The sequence below is a fragment of the Peromyscus eremicus genome, chromosome 14 (assembly GCF_949786415.1).
Source record: "Peromyscus eremicus chromosome 14, PerEre_H2_v1, whole genome shotgun sequence".
Lineage (NCBI taxonomy): Eukaryota > Metazoa > Chordata > Mammalia > Rodentia > Cricetidae > Peromyscus > Peromyscus eremicus.
Window position 1 is genome coordinate 76,603,061 of NC_081430.1, and position 22,030 is coordinate 76,625,090.

The following is a 22,030-nucleotide window of genomic DNA, read 5'->3' on the forward strand; positions in this document are numbered from 1 at the left end:
CTACTTACAAGCACACAGCATACACATAAATTGTTTATTGTCTATCTGTAAGAATCACATTTTAATGGAAAAGATACACAGAGATTGAAGGTGAAAGAATAGAGAATAAAACACCAAACAAATTGAAGTCAAAAGCAAGCAAGAGAACCTACAGCCTAATGAGATAAAGTAGACTTCAAGCCAAATCAGACAAAGTGAGAAAGGAAATGAGTGCATGTGAATAAAGAGAACAATCCGTTAACACCAAAGCTTGATGCACACAGTTTCATAAAACAAACGGTCCTGGGCATAAAAAGACAAGGGGTCTAGATAGAATAGTAATGACTTAAATACCCAACTCTCTTCAATAGACTGGTCATTCAGACAAAAGTCAGCAAAGAAACTTCAAAGGCAAGCTGTACCATAGAGCAAATGGAAGTAGCAGACATCTACAGACTGTCCAATCCAGTGGTGGAATACACATTCTTCTCAGCGCTCCATGGAATACTTTCAAAAATAACTCATATTTTAAGTTATAATGCAAGTCTTAACCAACTTTAAAATTAAAATGACTTATTCTTCCATATCATAATAGAATAAAACTTGAAATAAATAGTAAGAGAAACTATACAGACACAAGAAAATGGAATATAGTATATTCTTAATTGATCAATTGGGTTATTGAAGAAATGCAGTCTCAAAATCTAGTGAAACTGAAAAACATAACTTTTTTTTTTGTTTGTGTTTTTTTAAGACATGATTTCTCTGTGCAACAGTCCTGACTGTCCTGGAACTCACAGAAATCCACTTGACTCTTCCTCCCAAGTGCTGGGATTAAAGGTGTGCACCACCACCACCCAGTGAAAATGTAACTTTAAAGACCTTTAGAATACAACAAGGGCACCTCTGGGAAGGATATTTATAGATTATAAGTGCTTAAATTAAATATATATTTAATTTAAAGTGGTTTCAAATAAAGATCTTAATGATATTTCTCAAGGCCTTAGGATAAGAACAAGCCAGACCCAAAAGCAAGACTAAAAAAATACAAAGGAAGAATCAACTTTAAAACAAAAAACTGATACTTTGAAAATACAAATATAGTTTTCAAACTCTTAGCCAACTAACCAGAAAAAAGGAAGACCCAAAATAATAAAAATGTGAATGAAAACAGATGCTGGTGAAATTTGGACCACTAAGGAATGGAGTGAAAACTTGCATTCTAGTGACTATCAACTAATACAGAAAAGGCCTTTAACAAAGGTCCAGCCACTGTGAGAAAAGCCATAAAGAAACTAATATGAAGGAAAATGTCAACATGTGATAGTTCTATAGCCAACATTATGCTAAAAGGGAAAAAATTAAAGTTACGTCCTTAAATCCAGAATGAGGCAAGATACCCATTTTTACTCATTATAGCGCTTGGAAGTTTTAGCCAGAGCAGAGGCAAGAGAAAGAAAGAAAAGTGATACAAATTGGAAAGAAGGAAATCAAATTATCCTGGTTTATAGATGATATGATCTTATACTTAAAAGACCCTAAAGGCTCTACCTGAAAACTCTTCAACTCGGTAAATTCAACAAAGTAGGATACAAAGATCTATACTTTCTATGTATTGTAATGAACGTGCTGGGAAAGAAATCAGAAGGGAAAAAATTCACAATTGTTTCCACAGATAAAAATAAAACAAAAACTAAGAATAAGCCTAGCTAAAACAGTGAAAGACCTCCACAATGAAAACTTTGGAACACCAAAGTTTTGAAATGAAAATGAAGACACTGGAAGGTAGAAAGACACCCCATATGGGGTTCATTGATTGGCAGATTGTGGAAATACCCATGTTACTTAAAGTGACGGACACATTTAATGCAATTTCATCAGAATTTCAATGACATTCTTCATAGAATGTGGGGACAAGAGTCCTAAAATTCAAATGAAAATAGAAGCCCCAATACCCAAAGCAATCCTGGAGATATCACGTTATACCTGATTTCAAATTATAATACAAAGCCATAGTAAATAAAACAGCCTCATCCTGGCATCAAAAACAGATACACAAAGCTAGGAAAATGGCTTGGCAATTTAAGCACTTGCCACATAATCAAGACCAGAGTTCAGATTCCCAAAACACAGTAATTGCCAGATAGATGTGGCAACTTGCCTGTAATTCTATCCTCAGAGGCAGAGACAAGATCTTCAGAGCATGCTAGCCATTGAGACTAGCCATATAACAAGCTCTGGGTTTGATTAAGAAACCCTGTGGGAAAATGACCAAAGAAGATTCCTGATCTCAAACTCAGGCCTACACACATACACATAAATGCACATATGTGCTCCCACAAACATACGAGCATACATACACACACACATGTACTCTATATATACATTAAAAAGAAGACAAAAGAACCCAGATACATAAACCAGTAGACTAGTATAGAGGATGCAAGAGCAAACCCATAGAGCTACAGCCAACTGACTCTTTTAATATTCTATTGTTTTTAATTATGTATACGCAAGTGTGTCTGTGTGTGGATACAAACACATGAGTGCAGATGCCCGCAGAGACCAGAAGCATCTGACCCCCAGAGCTGGAGTTACAGGCTCTTGTGAACTGTCTGTCATGGGCTCTCAGAACCAAATTTGGGTCCTCTGGAGAGAAGTATGTGCTCTTAACCACTTAGCCATCTCTTCAGCCCTGACAGTCAACTGAATTTTGACAAAAGGTGCCAAAAACAGATGTTGGAGGAAAAGAGCCTCTTTGACAAACGGTTCTGGAAATGGGGTGTCTACATAGAGAATGAAACTAGGTCTCTGTCCAGGTTAGTACACAACAGATGGAAACCTTAATGGAAGACCCAGAACTTTGAAACTCCTATGGGAAACAGTTCAACACAGAGGCATAGGCAAGGACCTTGTAAATAGGACTCCAGTAACACAGGAACTAATAACAAGAATTGATATATGGGATTATATGAAATTAAAAGGCAAAAAGACACAACAGGGTAGAATCTGACAGGGGATTGAGATCCTAAATATGTAAATAAATTAAAAAAATGCCAAAGTAATCAAATCAATAAATGGATGAATGAATTTCACAGACAATTCTCAAAATAAATGGAAGAAAACGTTCAGCATTCCCAGCCATCAGGAAATGCAAATTAAAATTGCATTGATACTCCCTTTCACCCCAGTCAGAATGGCTATCATCAAGGAAATAAACAAATATAAGCAAGGACATAAGTTAGCTCAGCTACTGTGAAAATCAGTGGAGGTTCTGAGAGAGAAAGAAAACAAGAAAATGGAAATACCATACAGCCCTGAATCTAAATCAGCATGAAACAGAGATCTCTTCACAGCCATATTCACTGTAACAGCACTGTTCATGGGAGCCCAGTCTTGAAGTCCATCCACAGGTGAATGGATTCAGAAAATGTGGTATAGATACACAGTGGAATGGATTTGAACACAAAGAATGAAATTACTTCATTTTTAGGAAAATAATAAAGTTACATATCACTATGATAAGTAAAATAAGCCTGATTCTGAGAGATAAATATATATTTTCTCTGTGCAGAATCTAGATTTAAAAAATAAAAGACTTTAAAGAAGAAGAAAGTTGTTTTTCAAGACGAAGGGGAACAACAGGAATGGGGAGGGGGAGAGGAGAGAGCAGTGAGAGGGAGAACATCACATCAAATGCACGCATGAAAATGTCACCATCCATCCCCCTCTGTGTGCAGTGAGAGGGAGAACATCATCACATCAAATGCACGCATGAAATGTCACCATCCATCCCCCTCTGTGTGCAGTGAGAGGGAGAACATCACATCAAATGCATGCGTGAAAATGTCACCATCCATCCCCCTCTGTGTGCAGTGTAAATACGTGGATAGAGGATAAACAATCTCTTCTTAGCTGCTACTACAAGAGAATTGAAGGTGTGGTTTAATCAGGTAATTGGATAGCTTGGCCCTTGTCTCTTTGAGGACAGAATTAGCAGCACCTGAGGAAAGGGGGAACCTAAAATAAGACAGCTGGTTCCCCACTGCCAATACCAACCCACATCATCGCATACAACTGTATAATAAAAATAGGATTGTAGAACTAGAATGAGCCTGAAGAATCGCAGCCTCCTTGCTAAAGAGAAAAATGAAGTTTTGTGGATGAGTTTAGTCAGATTCATAAGGGTTGGTGGTGCACAACTGTAATCCCCGCACCTGGAAGGCTGAGTTTACCTTAAATCCCAGGGCAGCCTGAAGGTTCATAGCAAGAGTGTATCAAAACAAAACAACATTTGGTGCTTGTCAAAGTTGTCCAGCTTTGAGTACAGCTTGAGCGTTAGTTAAGGATACCACACAAACCATAGGAATCTCTTCTTTGTAGTGCTGTGTGTGTTTGTTTGTTTGTTTTTAACATAGCCACCCCTTTCCTTTGAAGTACAAGGCCTATCTAGATTGATTTCTCCTGGAGAGGAAAGCTACATTTCTGAAATTCTCCAGATAACTTTAAAGAACTTGATGTTCGTCACAGTCTGCTCCAGCTGCTCTGCTGCCGTGGGCGCACCCCAGGATGGACAGTTTAAAGATGGGAATGATTTCCTCACAGTTCTAAGGCCCAGAAATCCAAAACGGAAGGTGGCAGCAGTGCTGGTCTCTGGTGCCTTCTCTCTGCTTGCAGTCAGCTGCCTTCAGAGTCCCGCGGCCTTGCCTCTGACCTGTGTTCTTGTGCTGCCTCTTCCGCTTTCTACAAGGACACCAGCTCTACTACGTGAGGGCCCAGTCCTACACCCCTGAGCTTTAATCGCCAAGGCCCTGTTCCTCAGATCCACTGAGCACAGAGCTTCCTAGTGGGAGCTGAAGTTGCAGTTCACACCATAATCTTACTCATCTTCAAGTCTTTTACAGCTTGAGTCATTTGGTGCCCTATTTTAAATTTAAAGATGTGTCTGGATAAAGATGATTATAGATAAAATTTCATATCTATATTTTATTTGTATCATATTTCTATAGTAGAAATGCTTAAAAATAACAAGAATTATATATTAAAATTTTTAAACTTATGAAAATTGAGTTAGTTGGTACTCAGTGTGAGAGTATGTGTGCCTTACACACAGGTAGCCGAGGGTTCAGTGTCTACCTCTCCACCCACAACTGTATATACACATACACACACACACACACTCACACTCACACACTCACATACTCACACACACACTAAGGTTAGCAATGGCTTTCAGTACAAGGCTCTCAGGAAAGCAGAAATGGTATCTAAAAGCTGAGTATCAAACCTCTTTGTATTTTCATGGATGACCAAAAGGTTCAGTTCTTATACACTGTAGCATGTGGTTAACTGCCCCTCTGTTCTGTCCTTCTGTTGGATTCAGAATGGTTCAGAAGTAGACTAATGGTTAGTCACTTGTATCACGTTCTATCATACCTGACTATATAGACAGATGTAATTATCTGATGAATCTTTATGTGGTGTAATATAAATAACTATTTGGTTGACTTTCAGGAAATCCTGTATCAGCTGTGGTCACCTGCAACCTCTTTGTTGTACCTGCACTGAGAAAGATGCAGGGTATCTTGGATCCTCGGCCAACCATCATCAAAGCCAGGGTAATGTTTCCTAATGACCAGAAACCAAAATGGAAGCTTGATAACAATTACTAACTGCCCAAAATAGATGCCTAGAATTTTGTGTTTGTTTTCTCATAAATGTATTAATATTCTTTCCTTTGTGATGGAAAGTAGAAGGGAAGATTTACTTTTATTTCCCTCCAACATAAAGAGAGAGACAGCTCAGAAGTCAAATGTACTGGCTGCTGTCCCAGAGGACCCAGGTTCAATTCCCAGCACCCACATGGCAGCTCACAACTGTCTGTTACTCCAGGCCCAGGGGATCTGATGCCCTCTTCTGGCCTTCTCCTCAGGCAGTATACATACATGGCATACAGATATACACATAAAAATAAATAAAATGTCTTAAAGTTTAAAAGTACTGAAAAGAATCCAGAGAGCAAGTCTTCAAATGTCTAGTGGTTTGTCTAGAACGAACCAGCAAACAGAAAACAGCCTACACCACACACTCGACTGTGTGGAGTAAGAGGGTTAGATCGCCTCCCCAGTGAGTTCAGAGAGGACAGGGGTTAACCTGCTTGTTGGTGTGTAGTTGCTCTTCAAAAAATTCAGAAAGCGCAATCGAGGAGGAGAAGGCGAATGTACTGTTCAGAACAGCATTAGTCAGACCGGGCTATATACTGCAATAAGAGTCCTTTCTCTACCCACACTATTGATTTAACTTACCACTCAACCAATTATACATTTTCTGTATTACTAACAAATGACTTTCCTGACATCGTAACCTATAGAACCAAGCTATTACTTTTCAAAAGTTTTAAAGTAACTTACATATGACACAATTCTATGCTTAATTGACTAAAAGAATATAAAACATAGAAGAGGTGCTGGAGAGATGGCTCATTGTTTAAGAGCAGTGGCTGTTCTTCCAAAGAACCCAGGTTCGATTCCCAGCACCCACATAGCAGCTCATAACTGCCTGTACCTCCAGTTTCAAGGGATCTAATACCTTCACACAGACAAAATGTGAATGTGCATGAAATAAAAAAATAAATAAAACACAGAAGAGGAAATAGTAATAAAATATTATTCAGGATACATAGTATAAAAACATCTAAGACAACTGGCAAGATAGCTCAGCAGGTAAGGGTACCTGCTGCCAATCCTGAAACCTGAGTTCAATCCCTGGGACCCACATGGTGGAGGGAGAAAACTGACTTCCTAAAAGTTGTCCTCTGACCCCAACATGTACCCTGTGGCACTTGCGTGTGCACATGGACACATATATATAAAATAAAAACATTTTTGAAAATCTAGGCCATCAGCAGTCTTAACACTGATACTTTTATTACTGGGGATTTGTGAATGAAAGAAGATAAGAGCATCTTGTTTCCCTAAAATATCATTTAAAATCAACTAGCTGGGCATAGTGTCCTGTGTGTCAAATCACCCCTACCCCCAAATGGAGCTTCCTTTCAGTAATCACAAGGAGATGCTCTTAGAATTGTTAGCAAAGGAAGAAACAGAGAGATGGAGGGAGAGGAAGGGAGAAAGGAGAGCAGGAAGGGAGGCTAGCATGAATGAAAAAGAATTATGATCAGATCAAAAAGTCAAAGTCCTAACAGTCTCACACAGCCAACCCAGTAATGGAGAATTTACTTTTTCACACTTGCTAAACTGAGGAAGCAGGAAAAATCCACGTTGTTCTAAGAGACGCATGGCTTATCCAACACTGCAGAACTCTTAGGAATCCTTACATTTATTTCATTTTAACACCTACCAACTCTTCCTTAAAATTGGAGAACACTCACAGAGAGAAACTAAGAGAAAAGCACAAAATAATTTAGGAGAAATAGGAAGCTATGCTACCAGCAAAAAAAATATATAAGCAATATGAAAAAGCCTCTTCCTTGTATGTTGAAAATAGTTCTCTAAGTGGGTAGGTGAATAATGCCTAGCACATATGAAATCTACAATGATATTGATGGATGGATGAATACTGAATTAGTTTGTTAAATCTACCTCCTTTCCTTTCAATATTGAGATATTACTTCAGTTTCTCATTTCATAGGTCCAGGATCATTATAACCCATAACAATAGACTTTACTTTTTTCATCTGTCTTTTCCCCCATTATGAACACTGGCTTCTTAGCATTCTTTCTTCTTTACATAGCAGTCAGCCTCTGGACTTCTGCATTAAAACAAGATAGAAATGACAAATAGTAGACTGACAAGGACATTATCTGACCAGGCTCACTATTTCTTTGAAGCTCTGACAACCGATTAGGCGACCAGGTTAAATCTCTTTGCCTCTTTATGCTGTAGTTGTCGTGTGATGTAAAGCTGGACCCTCGCCCAGAATACCACCGGTGTATACTGACTTGGCATCACCAAGAACCACTGCCCTGGGCCCAGAGTACAGGTCAGTCATTCATACCTGCACACCCACAGAGGTGCCTGTGCACTCATTCTGAAAAACAAACCACAATAACGACTCTGTCAATCTTGTCTTTTCTTTGGTGATAATGAAATGAATAATTGTTGTGTACTTCTTTTTTTGAAAGGTTAGATTAAATAAGTTGTTCTTAAACAATGTTTCCTTATTTCATTGAGCCATATTTTCTAGATAAATATTTGAAATATACAAATAGAATTACAGATTTTGATCTATTAGTTCAAGCAGCCCTCTGAACATGACTGGTGGGTAGGAAAGGAGAGCACAATAGCTGTGTTACCCTGAAATGTGAGAAGAGAGCCAAATGTATAAGATGATCTTTATGGACCCTACTATGCCCTAGATACTGGTAGATTTTAAGGACAAAGTCGTGTCAATAATTCAGAGTTCTAGCTCTGAAATATAAAGCTCTCAACTTTAAACCTTTTCCCCAAGTTTTCTAGCCATATTTTGCCCAAGTTTTGGTCCAGCTCCACAAAAGACCCTGTGTCAATTGCAAACATCCACTACCAGTGACTCAGTTCAGGAGCCTTCATTATCACAGAGTTCTGCATGCACGTTGGCCACCAGCCGAGTTAGCAGGACTTTAGGCACTGTACCTCAGACCTTTTGCATCTTGCAAGAGTTAAATAAGAGAGTTCATAAAATGTCCATAAAGCACCTAAATGGTAGCTGCTATTATTGCTATCCTTAAGTTTCTAAAAGGATTTATTTTTATACAAATACAAATTTACCCTGAAGTGAGAATTTCTGTGGCATTTTGAATGGCTATAAGGTACTATTTTATTCTTTAAAAAATATCTAATACTTGTTTTTAAAGTTTTGATGAGAAGGTGAAGGATCTAGGACATACATTTCACCTGGAAAGGTACTGGGAAGACTCATCATCTCTCTCCTTGGAGCCCTGCACTCCATTTGCTGGCCTCTCCACATGCACTTCCTGATGCCTGTGCTGCAGTAATGAGAGTATTTCATTCCAGGTAATCAGATGAGCAGCCGTCTGATGAGCATGCGCAGTGCCAATGGATTATTGATGCTACCTCCAAAGACAGAGCAGTACGTGGAACTCCACAAGGGCGAGGTGGTCGATGTCATGGTCATTGGACGGCTATGATGTTCACCAACAGGAGAAAGCTTTGATGCATGTCCACATATCATTGACTGTATCCTGTAATATGCAACGGCACAGCTAGTTTTTCTGATCTGGATAAAAGTTGATCTGTATAGTCAACATCTTGAACTATATTTCAAATGAATTTAAATACCTTTTAAAGAAAAAAAACACACCTAAGAATAAATCTTAACAGACAACTCTATTCTGATTATATCAAAGCAAAATTTTCCTTTCTTGCGAATTGCTTTGTGTGTTCAATGCTAGGTCTGATAGCGATAGCTTTTAGTAGACAGCGGTAGGTGCCTGCAGAACTTGTGTTTTTCTCATCTTTAAATACAACTACTTATGCTCTTAATCAAGGCTGTCTGCTTCTTTATACTAGTGTAGGCAACACTTGGATTTCCCTTCTTAGTATGCTTCACAACTGCTTTACAGAGAGCTTTGGCTTGTTCTTTATCATGTATCTCGTGTTTATGTGCACCGTGCCAAAAGAGGAGTGACTGCGTGGAGGCCCCGCCCTGCCGCAAGAACCGTCCCTGCCCAGCACCCAGGGAAGTTCTCACCCTAGCAGCCTCATGGCACAGTACTCGCAGGCAGTAACTGGATACCTTTTATTTGAACAAACAAACTGGGGGAAAATGCTTCCTTAAGTGCTGACAGCCTTTTTAACCAACACATTTAAAATTGTACAGAACAAAAATAAAATCAAAGACTGATCTTGTACAGATATTAGTGTTACCAGCATTCAAGTGGAAATCAAGAGCAAAAACAAAATAATGTTAAACAACTCTGTACCATAACATTTTCTGTAATGATACTAAAACTTAATGAATAAAAAAAAAAAATCCTTGATCATTATTTAAAAATGTATTGTGCTGGCCTTGTTATTTAGAAAGGGAAGATTGTTACTTTACCCTGACAGAACTCTGCCTCAGTAAAAGAATACTTACCATAGCCTGTGGGAGAATTAACTCTCTCAGTGTGGGAGAGTTAAACTGTGGGCTGATGCAACGTGTCTCCTGCTGTGGTGTTTAAGAAAATACTGTCAGTAAGGAAGAGAACTGCCCATCCTCAGGTTTCCTGGCGATGGCTGGATAAACAGTACACACAGCTAAAGGAAAGATGTTTTAGTACTTAGAAAAAATATTCTTCTCTTACGTACCAACTCTGGATATGTACAGTTCTTTGAAGAGAAGGGAAAAAATAAGTTATGAATCAAAACTTCAGATGAGTGCCTAGAATTTTGGTGTTTTGTTTCTTGAGGCAGGGTCTCACTATATAGCCCTGGTTGTCCTGGAACAAGATTCATCTGCCTCTGCCACCCAAATGATGGGATTGAGGGTGTGTGTCGCCATAGCTGACATTAGACATTTTTAAAATCATGTTTGAAAGAAAATAGAAATGTGGCAGTTTGGTGCCCTTTGAAACACTCTCTAGGATGGCTCCCCTTTTTTGTTTTTGGTTGGTTGGTTTGGTTTGGTTTGGTTTGGTTTTTTGAGACAGGGTTTCTCTGTGTAGCCCTGGCTGGCCTAGAAGTTGCTCTATAGACCAGGGTGGTCTCAAACCAGAGATCAGCCTGCCTCTGCCTCCAAGTGCTGGATTAAAGGCATGCACCATCACCACCTGGCTAGGATGGTTTTTTTTTTCCTTTTTCTTCTTTTTTTTTTTTCTTTTTTTACTTTTTTTTGCGGGGGGGGGGGGCGGAGGGGTGGTTGAGGCAGGGTTTCACTGTGTAGCTTTGGAGCCTGTCCTGGAACTCACTCTGTAGACCAGGCTGGCCTCGAACTCAAAGAGATCCACCTGCCTCTGCCTCCTGAGTGCTGGGATTAAAGGTGTGTGCCACCACTGCCCTGCAGGATGTTTCTTTTAACAAGAACTTCAAGGTATTTTTCAAATGATGTTAATAGGAAGACGCTATGTTCTAGAGTATGCTTAGTAAAACATACTAAGAAACAAAGTAACACATCACAATGGCAAGACTTGTACTTTTAATGACATTTGATATTGGGAGGTTAAAGTGAAATGTTCTATTGTTTTTCTTCTGTATGTACAGCTGAAGAAAAGAGTTAATAGAGGTCCAATGAAAACACAGTTCTTTACATTCGTTTAAGAAATAAGCACCTACTGTGTGTGGAGGTCCAAAATATACCATACTACTACTCACAGAAATGAATAAAATGAAGTAGCTCCCCTGTACTCCACCAGGGAGAAAACAAGCTGTACATGGAACTATATTGTATCTTTCGTAATGTATGACAGAGTGTGAAACTGTGACAAATACCTCAATACCGTATTAAACAGCTCCCGAGCTCCCTCTCAGTCCCCAGTCCTTAGGATTTAGGGCATATGGAGGCCCCCATGTGTAGGCCTTAGTAAGTAGGTGCAGTGAAACATTAAGTAGCACTTACTGTATGCCAGGCATTGTTCAAAGCACTTCCTGTTTATTTTCACAACATCCCTGTGATTCCTATTACAGATAGAGAAACCAGGGCAGAAATGTGTCCATAGTCACACAGCTAGCACCTAAAAGAACAAGGTGCAAAGCTGTAGCCATGGCTCGAGTCCACTGAACTATAGAAATGGGTTGCTCAAAGATTGGGGCAAGCAGGGGAGTAGCATGGGTAAGGCTGAGAATGTAAGGTTCTTGAATACCAAGTGAAGGCATCTGGATTTACTCTAGGGATAGAACTGTCAGAGAATCTTGATCAAGGACGTATGATCAGAGCTGCACATTTAGGATGAATGTTCTGGAAGCTACAAGAAGATCTGGTTAAACCAGAAGGAAGTAGAAGACACAAGCTTGGATGAGACGAGGCTGTGCTGGACAGGGGCTGATAAGGAAAAGGGTTCTCTCCCTGCTGGAGAGAACCGTGGGAAGGATTGATAACTGATACAAGTTCTGGAGAGGAAGCCAGAGAAAGGAGAAAGGAGCCCATGTCTTCACTCAGAAAATGCTAGACAACTAATGAGAAAATCAGAAAAATACATTTTATGGAGGAGCATTTAGAAGTTCTGGTTAGGAGTTCAAAAACGTACAGGCTGGATACAACTCAGGAACTCATTCACATAAATGACCCATGAGGGTGAATTAACAAGCCAAGTGGACAGGGACTCAGGGTATTGGAGGAAGACTGGAATGAAAAATATTTGTAGAAGACAGAGACAGGAACACAACATCTCAACCCAAGACAGAGAATCTCAAGGAGAGAGAAGGAACAAAAATGAAGTCCCAAGAATATGAATGAAATTTAAAAAAAAAAAAAAGGAGAGAATACTTATTAACTAGGCAGTCATTTATGAGCTGTAAGAGCAGAATTTCAATAGTGACATTGAAAATAACAGTCATATTAAAAAACAGAAATTGAATATAAATGCTTTGGAACCTATATGTGAGAAGACATGCTACTTCAAACTAATGACACTGTGGAAGTAAAGAACAACAACAGCTAATAAAAAGGTAGCAGATTTCTAAATGGAGGAGGGAAATGAAAGAAGGGCTGAGTTTAAGGACCCTAGTAGCCAAATCAAACTGGAAAAGAAAGCCATTTTTCTTTGAGAATTAGAAAATGGGGAAGATAAGACATTTGAGCTGGCTGCAGGGAAGTCTGGAAGTTATCCAGCAATGAAATGGTTCTACTTCAATCTGTTTAATCTATTGGTCGGTGTCAATCTACTCACATTTATTTTACCAAAACTATCTAAGAATTACACATATACATTATATTCAAGTTTTCTTTGTCTTGGTAATCTAAACTTTAGTAAAATATTAGACAATACTTTCAGATTCTTATAGCTGTACAGAAGTTAACCAGACTTGGGGGCTCTGTACTTTGGTTTTGTAAACCATATCACACAACGAAAAATAGAACATAAACAGATTGTTTTCCAAGTAAATATTGTTAAGTGATGTTGCAAGTGGATTCTTTGGATGACTTCCATTTTCAAAATGCTTGGCTAACAAACAAACTTTGCAGCTCTAACCAGTTACCAACTCGTGATCTTCAAGAAACGTTACCAAGGTAAGCATTATCACCCTGAGTTATAGAAAGTAGAGGTGCATGTCCACACAGAATCAAAGCAGACTGCCCTGTTAGTCTACTGATGACCATTCCAGAACTAAACAAAATAACTGTATTCTAATACACTTAGAAGTAAGTGTTAGGTTTCAAACCTGGGACAAATGTCTGAGGTGCCCATTTAAGATATCAAAGCAGACCTAGCCAACAGGTCCTTCAGGCTATCCCTCAGTCCTTACCTGTTACAGGGTCCTCCTGGCTAGCATCCCCTGCCCTACCCTAAAATCTCCAGTCTAGGGGACTAGGCTACTCTTCCCTATATAATCCAGACATGTTGTACCTTTGGGCCTCCTGGCTACAGCACCTAGTCCCCTGCTATCCGTCTCCCTCCCCTCCCCTTCTCCCCGCATGGCACAACTAAGCCTGGTCCTGTCCACTCTGGACTCTCCCAGATGTCCCTGCCTCTACCAACGCTCTCTTATCTTTCTCCTCCACACCTAGGAGCAGTCATGTCCTTTCCTTTCCTTTTTACTTTTCTTTTTCATTCAGTAAGTCCTGTACTTGACTCTGGAGAGAATCACATTGCTACAGAGTCCTCTGATAAATTAGCCTAAAGCTGAAAGATGAAAAGGATTGCTCAATTCTGGCCTTTTTCTTTGTTTTTGTTTTGTCCATTTGTTTTGTTGTTGTTTCAAGACAGGGTATTTCTGTGTCAAGCTTTGGAGCCTGTCCTGAAACTCGTTCTGTAGACCAGGCTGACCTCGAACTCGCTGAGATCCGCCTGCCTCTGTCTCCCAAGTGCTGGGATTAGAGGCCACCACTGCCCATCTCTGTCCATTTGTTTTTAAAACACAGTCTTACTATGTAGCACTGGCTGACTGGGAACTTAGTATTAAACCAGGCTAGCCTCAGGCTTGCAGTAATCCTCCTGCTTCTGCCTGTGAGCACTAGGATTACAAATGTGTGCCAACCACACCTGGCTCATGTATGTAATCTTTTATAATAATCCAGTTCATTTAAGAAACATCAACTAGCCGGGCGGTGGTGGCGCACGCCTTTAATCCCAGCACTCGGGAGGCAGAGCCAGGCGGATCTCAGTGAGTTCGAGGCCAGCCTGGTCTCCAAAGTGAGTTCCAGGAAAGGCGCAAAGCTACACAGAGAAACCCTGTCTCGAAAAAAACAAAAAAAAACAAAAAACAAAAAAAAAAAGAAACATCAACTAAGTTCATACAAGATGTCAGGCTCCATGGTAGGCACCAAGGATCTGAGGATTAATGAGACCTTCCTGATAACCAGTAACAAAGGCAAAGGTTGAGACAGAAAAAAAGTATAGATAAGGCCGTGGTTGGTTAAAAGAGTGGGTGTAGTCCTAAATCAGGTTCTGTTGTGCAGTCAAGATGCAGACCTTTGATGAAAGGCAGAAATCAGTTGGTAATCCACAGGGAGACCGTAGGAGAGCCAAAAACTGGATGTCGGTGACCTGGGAAGGCACAAAAGAAGCAGACATCAGGGCTAATGGCGAGAGTAAATAACCACAAAAACACTAGGGCTAGGGTAGCTTCTAGAGAGCTTAAGGGATCAGGTCTAGAAACTCCGACTTTAGACTCTTTACAGGGCTCGGTACTCCAGGGAGAGAACCCCCCATAGCTGCAGATTTAGAGAGTGCAAGAAGTTAGAATAAATAAAATATCAAATAGTACAGTCTGTTGCCGTTGTCATGGCGACACGGACAGACACAAGTCCCTTCTCCCTCCTCCCAATTCCCAAGTTCCTTCTCGTCTAATGCCACCTATTGTGACAAAGACAGCTGGAGAGAGCTCCATCACACCACAGGGCAGTAGCCAAAGCAGATTTGGAGCTGACAGGGCCTTATTCACCTAGTGACAGACAATTCTCCAAACAGGTGACATTTGAGCTTATTTCTGAAACATGAAAATAAGCCCCACGTGAGCAGGTGGGGGAGGAGCATTTCAGACAAGAAAGGAGAAAAGGAATGCAACTTCAGGAAGGAAGCCCTCAATGCAAGAGGGATGGGGGAGCATTCTGAAATACAGACCAGCACCACATGAGGCTGACTGCCACCACAGTTCGAAGCTTGGGGCTTAGTACTCAATCCATCTCCTGCCTGCAGCATGTAAAACCAAGGCACCTGAGGATACTGCCTGTCAGGTAAACACCAGCTGAATGCAAGGCATCATATTAGACAAAGGTTATTGCCAACAGTGCATCTGTCTCCCATACCTGGTCCTCTCCTCATATTCTGTTCCCTAGTTAAAGGCAGGATTGAAGCCAGAATTGCAGAGTCCAAACTTGAGTCATCTTGCTGCTTTCTCAGCCCCACACATGCAGTGAGTCACCAAATTCTGACTCTCCTCACAGTTCCCAAATTAGCCCCTCCTTTTCGTTACCTCCACCAGCACCTTGTTCTCAGCTTGCGGAACAGCTCTCCTCAAATCTTTCTTTTACATTGCTATTGGAGTGGCCAAACCAGACTGTAAATCTCCCTATACAGACTTCCTTACAGAAAACCTCTACAGCTGATGGTCCCGGGGCCCAGTTAGAGCGTTCAAAGCTCTCCACAACACTTCCTCAACTTCAGTTTTTTTCTCTGACACACCAGACTATTTTGCAAGCAATTGCTCCCTCAAATCCAAGTCATCTGATGCCTTCTCTCTTTGTCCAGACTGATTACTCTTTCAATATTTCTCGTGGGGATTAGAGGTGTGGCTCAGTGGCAGAGCACTTGTCTACCATGCACAAGGCCCTGGGTTGCCTCTCTTGCACCACAGAAAAAGAAAACAGGAAAAGCTAAATGAAATAAGCCAGCTCTAGCTTAGGCATTACCTTTTCCAGGAAACATCCCTAAAGTATCACACTGAACAAAGTGCCCCTCACCCATGTTCCCAGAGTCCTTCAGGCACCATTAAATCAGTCTGTTCACATGCCACTTTTTTTAAATTTCTTAAGAAATTTTATTATTCATTTTACAAACCAATCACAGACTCCCTCTTCCCTCCTCCCACCCCTCCAGCCTTCCCCCACCCACCCACCCTCCCACAAGAAGGTAAGGCCTCCCATGGGGAGTCAGCAGAGCCTGGTACAGTCAGTAGAGGCAGGTCCAAGCCCCTCCCCGTGCCTGAAGGCTCACATGCCACTCTTGATGGTAAGTTCTTTCAGGGCAGATTCTGTTCATCTTGTAGCCCAGCATGAGTTGGCACCTTCAGCAGCAGGTGCTCAACACTAAACTGACCAACAGAACTAACATTGTACAGCTTCACCGGGAGCCAGCATCAGAACATAGGAAGAAATTTCCCTACTCCAAGCTTAGAACACAGTTGAGAAGACCCCATGCACAGGCCCATCCTATGAAGGGCAAAGGCAGAGAACCAACAGGTTGCGCATCTTCCTTTGACCAGGTGCATATGCTTTGTGCATGTTAAAACTTTCATATCTAAAGGTAAATATTCAAATCATACCATTAATCCATAGTTTTCTCTTGATATATTTTAACCTCAAAAATCATTAAAGTAATACCAAAGGATTTCATCTAGCTGCTTCAAAATTAATGCCATCAACAATGAAGAAATCAGATATATGCAAAATGTTTCCTAAACAGGATCGTTGGTAAGTGGTGATCATGAAATAAACATGCTATGTGAGGGATGGATGGCATACTAGAGCTATGAATGGAGGAGAAATGTGTCCGTCAGAGTCAGGCATGGTAGCACATTCATGTAATCCTAGCACTCTGGAGGCCAAGGCAACAAACTGCTGCAAGTATGAGGCCCACCTGGACTCCATAGCAAGAGCCTACTGAAAAAAAATTATCCATCTGAAAATGGCACTCAGCATTAAAAAAAAAAAATGCAACAGAACATCCAAGGCAAAAATAACAGGGTACCTGCTTGGGCCTCCACAGGGTCTGCTTTTTCTGGAAACTCCTAGTCAGATGCAATCCCTGCTCCCAGAGCCTGTGCCCTCACACATTCTAACTGAGCATGGCCCTCACCTCTGCTTCTGGAGAGGCTTCCTGATGCCAACACATCCACACCTGGTCTCCAGGGCCTGTTACGGTTCTCATCATAGCATCACACAGACACTTCATGTTTATTCTGAGAAACCAAAATACTTTTTGGACCCTGCCAAAATCAAGCACTTGAATCTCGAACATAGAACATAGGGACCCAAGTGAAATGAATTCACCCAGGTAGTGGCTCCTCTCTTAGCCTATCCTCAGCTAGCATCCCTCTGTGTGCTTCATCATCCTCACTAACAGGAAAGAAGGTACCAAGACACATGAAAGTATGATGGAATGCAGAGGACCTCCCAACACAGAGGGCAAGGACAAGCAACTCTGCCATGTTCTCAAGACAGAGGGGATGGTGTGTGTTTATTGATATTACTTACCCATTCACCCAACAATTACTGAATGCCCACTTAGCGTGTGTCCAGAATACAGCAGATGGAGATGCAAAGGCAATATAGTGAGGCTGTATACCTGGTCCTCAGCTGGTCCTCAGCTGGTCCTCAGCACTGTTGCCCTGTAGGAATATTACCTTTGTTTGACACTTGGGAGTTTCTTGTTTCTTGGTTTTGCTTTGGTGTGGATGGGAGTTGTCTGTTTTGTTTGTTTGTTTAATAGTTTGGTTTTGGTTTGTTTTATATTTTTGTTTTATTTTGTTTTTTAGATAGGATCTCACACTCTAGTACAGGCTGGCTTCAAACCTACTGTGTAGCCTAGGCTTACTTCAAACTCCTTACAATCCTCCTGCCTCTGCCTCATAAGTACTGGAATTACAGGTATGAGCCACCATGCACAACTTGAAGCTTTTTTTTTCACAGAGGCTCCAAATACCTTTGAGGCTTCTGAAAACCATAATATAGGGCAACTGAATGATACATTATCAACTGAATGACAAATGATATTTTTTCCATTTTTATTATATCTTCTCCAGCCCCACCATCATCAAGATGGCTTTTCACCTCTAAAAAGCCCCAGAACTTCCACCCACAAGTCTGGGCTTCTCAGGAATGCCGGCACCAATCCTCATCTTTCGGCTGCTCCTTCCCTTCTTACTTCAGAGCTATGTCAGCACATTGTGATGCAGGAGTAGTAGAACAATGCCAGGCAGCCTTTCACCAAATGCTTAGTTGGCTGTCCAGCACACAGCAACACCTTCTGCTAAAGAAATGTGAAAAGAGAAGCAGAGACGTGCTATTTGGAAACAATCCTCCTGTTCGACACCCAGGAGATCTCCAGTGACCTATTTCAGCCTTGCTTCTCTGTAAGTGTGTGTTGGTTACAGCAGCCTGGATGTGAGCCTGAGGAAGAGGGGAATGGATAGTCTGGTTGATGCTGGCTATGGGAGGCTTGGCGGTCTGTCTTCCCAGCTTCTTCTTTCCCCTGGCTTCATTTTTTTGTTCCCTACCTAGAACATTTAAAAAAAAAAAAAAAAACCCTTAAGAGACCTTATAGTTGGTGACTGAACTTCTTTGACTTAAAATTAATCCCACCAGGCCTGTGTAGATAGCTCAGTTAATACAGTAGGAGCAGAGTTCAATCCCTAGAGCCCACATCTTACTAAGCAGCAGTGCCTGTTTATAACCCTAGCACTGGGAAGATGGAGATGAGTGGAACCCTGGGGCTCACTGGCCAGCAGCCTCACCTGCTTAGCAAGTTCTGAGCCAATGAGAGACTTTGTCCCACAAAAAAGTAGATGGCATCTGAAAATTGGCCTACACACACACACACACACACACACACACACACACACACTTGCACATGCACTTGCATACACACTGAACACACACAACCCTCACTAACAGTTTAAATTTGAAATGAAAGCATGCTCTCTGGGTTGCTTTTAAATTTGAGTATCTAAGGGGTTGGGGATTTAGCTCAGTGGTGGAGCACTTGCCTAGCAAGTGCGAGGCCCTGGGTTCGGTCCTCCGCTCCAGAAAAAAAAAAAAAAAAAAAAATTGAGTATCTAAATCACCATTCCAATTTTCTTCCATTGGTGACTGAGAATAGAATAAATTCATTAGAAGACTCACTTGTAATTATTCGAGTGGAAGAGGAAATCCAGAATACAGGGTCTGATGTTCAAAGCTGAAAAGCTGAAGGGGAAGTACCACAGAGAAGGAAGAGGCCACCGCAGTCAGAACTTCTCAGAGCTACAAACAAAATTGCAAACTAAAACAGTGATGGGCCTGGCCTAGAAATATGCCTAGTAGGGCGTTAAAGACAACAGAGGCTGAGTTTGCTGCTGCACACATCTGGTCCCAGCTACTCAGGATGCTGGAATGGGACAGTCAAGAGTCCCAGGCCATCAGGTATCATCAAGAGCAGTTTTAATGCGTGATAGACAAAGGCTACAATTTAAGAGCTATTGTGTAACTAAATACAAGAAATAACACAATAAAAGAAAAAGATCACAGGAGAATGTGCATGTCAGGTCTACAGAATTCTTTCAACTTTGCTATGTTTGAAGAATAATGGAAGGAAAAGATCACATTGGAAATGGTGAGTAGAGAGTGTTTATAGACATTAAATATGTATGCGCATCTTCTTGTATTAGGCAGTCAGAAAACCCAACCAAAACACACTTCCACACTGGTTCCTAAGCCTCTCACACCCACTCTGCACTGTTCCATTTACACCCACGCTGCTACATTTCCAAATGTTCCAGCTGATTGCATTTACTCCTAGGAAAACAGCATCAGCACAGCATGAACACACCCGTGTTCATGCTGTCCTTAGCCTTCTGGGCTGGGTCACCCTCAACAGTGAACCCCTGTACCACAAAGCTGAAGCAGCTCCATCCTGGCTGATGCCAAGACACACTGTCGCCACAGATACATGCCTGGCAGTGGCTTCTGGTCTGTGATTGGATTTAACATGGAAACTTTCTTACTAAACATTTCCAACAATGCTTTTCAGCTGGAAATTATACTGCAGTTCTGTAGAAAAGTACAGCCTGATGAACCGAGCTTCTGAAGGAATCGCCAGTCAACCGAGACTGGAAAACAGAAATGTGAGGGGGGAAGCACCAGGAAAGAAACAGCAAAGACTGTGTAGCGCATTGGTTCTCAACCTGTGGGTCATGACCCCACTGCCAATCCTCTATCTCCAAAAATACTTACATTACAACTCCTAACAGTAGCAAAATTACAGTTAGAAGTAGCAACAAAAATAATTATATGGTTGGGGTCCCCACAACATAAGGAACTGTATTAAAGGGTTGCAGCGTTAGGAAGGGTGAGAAGCACTCATGCAGAGGATCTGCTAATGACAGGAGCTAGGGACTTCACAATGCCACAGTGCTGCAGAAGTCCTGGCCTTCAATACTGCTCTCTTTCTTGCCTGTTTAATGCAATGCTCAGGACATTAGAAAAAGCCATAAGTTCTTGGAAAAATATAAACTATAATTCAGAAAATGTACAACTATGTTGTGTTTTGGTTTTGGTTGGAGTTAGGGTTTTTTGAGACAGTTTTGTGTAGCCCAGACTGACCTCAAACTTGTTATGTGGTTGGGGATGACATTACATTCCTGAATCTCCTGCCTCACCTTCCAAGTGCTGGGGTTACAGGCATGCACCACCCCCCACAGTAGACACAACTCTAGAAGAACAAATGTGTCTGCACATCCATGAAGCACCACAATGACCTCTGCTTCTGTTTTAGGTACACATTACTAACACAAATATATTAGAGTTACATTATATATACATTAATCAGTTCAGGAGATTAGCAATGGAGTGAGACCATACCTCAACAACAACAACAAAATAAAAACGAACTTGAAAACAAAGCTGCATTAACATTTAATCCCACACAAACCAGAACTGCTCTGAAGGGTTTTTGGTTGTTTTAGCAAAGTCTCCCTGTAGTCCAGGCTGACCAGGTCATGTTCCTTCTGCATCCATCTCAGTATTGCTAGGATTACACTACCACATCCAACTACAAAACAAAATGATTTTGAACCACCAAAATCAATAGCCCTTGAAAAGGGCTATGGCTGAGCTGTCAGGGTACCACTCATGGGAGTGGTACCCTGAACCCATCGGCTTCCCTTTAAGAGAAAATAACTTATTAGTCATCGATTTAACCATGAGGCACCATTATGTTGGGAAAATCTTAAAAGAGATTATGATGCTCCAAACAGCTCCACACTGTGATTGGTAACTGCTACTTTTTAATACTTAATGTTATGGGGAAATTTTAATATATACGTGTAATTAAATAATGACCTGTTTGTAAAACTAGAGGCCAAAATCTCGCTACATCTTCAGGTATTGTGAGTGAGCCTAGTAAATAATCAATTTAGTGGTTTAATGAACCACGGAAGTGTTCACTGGTATGGGGGATGGGCCAAAGTTGCCTTTGCAGACTATCCTCCATCATCTTATTAGAAATACTGGAGAGGTTGGAGAATCCAGCTTGCAAATAATATCAAATCACAGTTAGCAATAACACTAGTCAAAATATTAGCTGGAGACTTGGTAGTTAAGAGCTCTTACTGTTCTTGCAGAGGACCTGGGTTCAGCTGCCAGGACTCACATTGTGCCTCACAACCCCAGTTCCAGCAGATCAATCCAATGCCTTCTTCTGACTTTTATAGGCATCAGACATGCACATGGTGCATATGCATACATGTAGGCAAAACACTCATATATATATATATGAAATCTAAGTTTTTAAATGTATTAAAAATAATACTAGGGATGTTTGAAAATAACATAGGGAATCATATTTACCTAAAAATATATACAATACATGAGGAGGTGTGGAGTGTGTGTGTGTGTGTGTGTGTGTGTGTGTGTGTGTGTATTAAATGAAGCCATGTCATACATGATGATAATGTGCCCCCAGAAGATCTATGGACT

General features: G+C 41.0%; 2 protein-coding genes and 1 long non-coding RNA gene across 13 annotated transcripts in view; 2 read left to right on the top strand and 1 right to left on the bottom strand.

Annotated features, from left to right (window-relative positions):
- Window positions 1–9,483, top strand: part of Gphn (gephyrin) — a 409,924-nt gene extending 400,441 nt beyond the window's left edge. For both annotated transcript variants that reach the window (XM_059278956.1, XM_059278958.1), the window contains exons 21-23: window positions 5,494–5,597; window positions 7,885–7,981; window positions 8,995–9,483. In XM_059278956.1, the coding sequence (XP_059134939.1) occupies window positions 5,494–5,597; window positions 7,885–7,981; window positions 8,995–9,128 (335 nt within the window). In that variant the 3' untranslated portion in view covers window positions 9,129–9,483. The remainder of the gene's footprint in view (window positions 1–5,493; window positions 5,598–7,884; window positions 7,982–8,994) is intronic.
- An 8,570-nt stretch (window positions 9,484–18,053) lies between these two features.
- The window catches only part of LOC131923799 (uncharacterized), a 46,965-nt gene continuing 42,988 nt past the window's right edge, over window positions 18,054–22,030 (bottom strand). For both annotated transcript variants that reach the window (XR_009382720.1, XR_009382721.1), the window contains one exon: window positions 18,054–18,573. This is a non-coding gene — a long non-coding RNA (uncharacterized LOC131923799). The remainder of the gene's footprint in view (window positions 18,574–22,030) is intronic.
- Garin2 (golgi associated RAB2 interactor family member 2) overlaps window positions 18,260–22,030 on the top strand; it is a 32,686-nt gene continuing 28,915 nt past the window's right edge. For 6 of the 9 annotated variants that reach the window (XR_009382717.1, XR_009382718.1, XM_059278959.1 and 3 more), the window contains exon 1: window positions 18,261–18,429. The gene's annotated coding sequence lies outside the window, so the exon portion shown is untranslated. Of the gene's footprint in view, window positions 18,430–19,175; window positions 19,668–22,030 lie in introns of all 9 variants that reach the window. The other 3 variants (XR_009382715.1, XR_009382714.1, XR_009382716.1) reach the window with 2 other exon arrangements.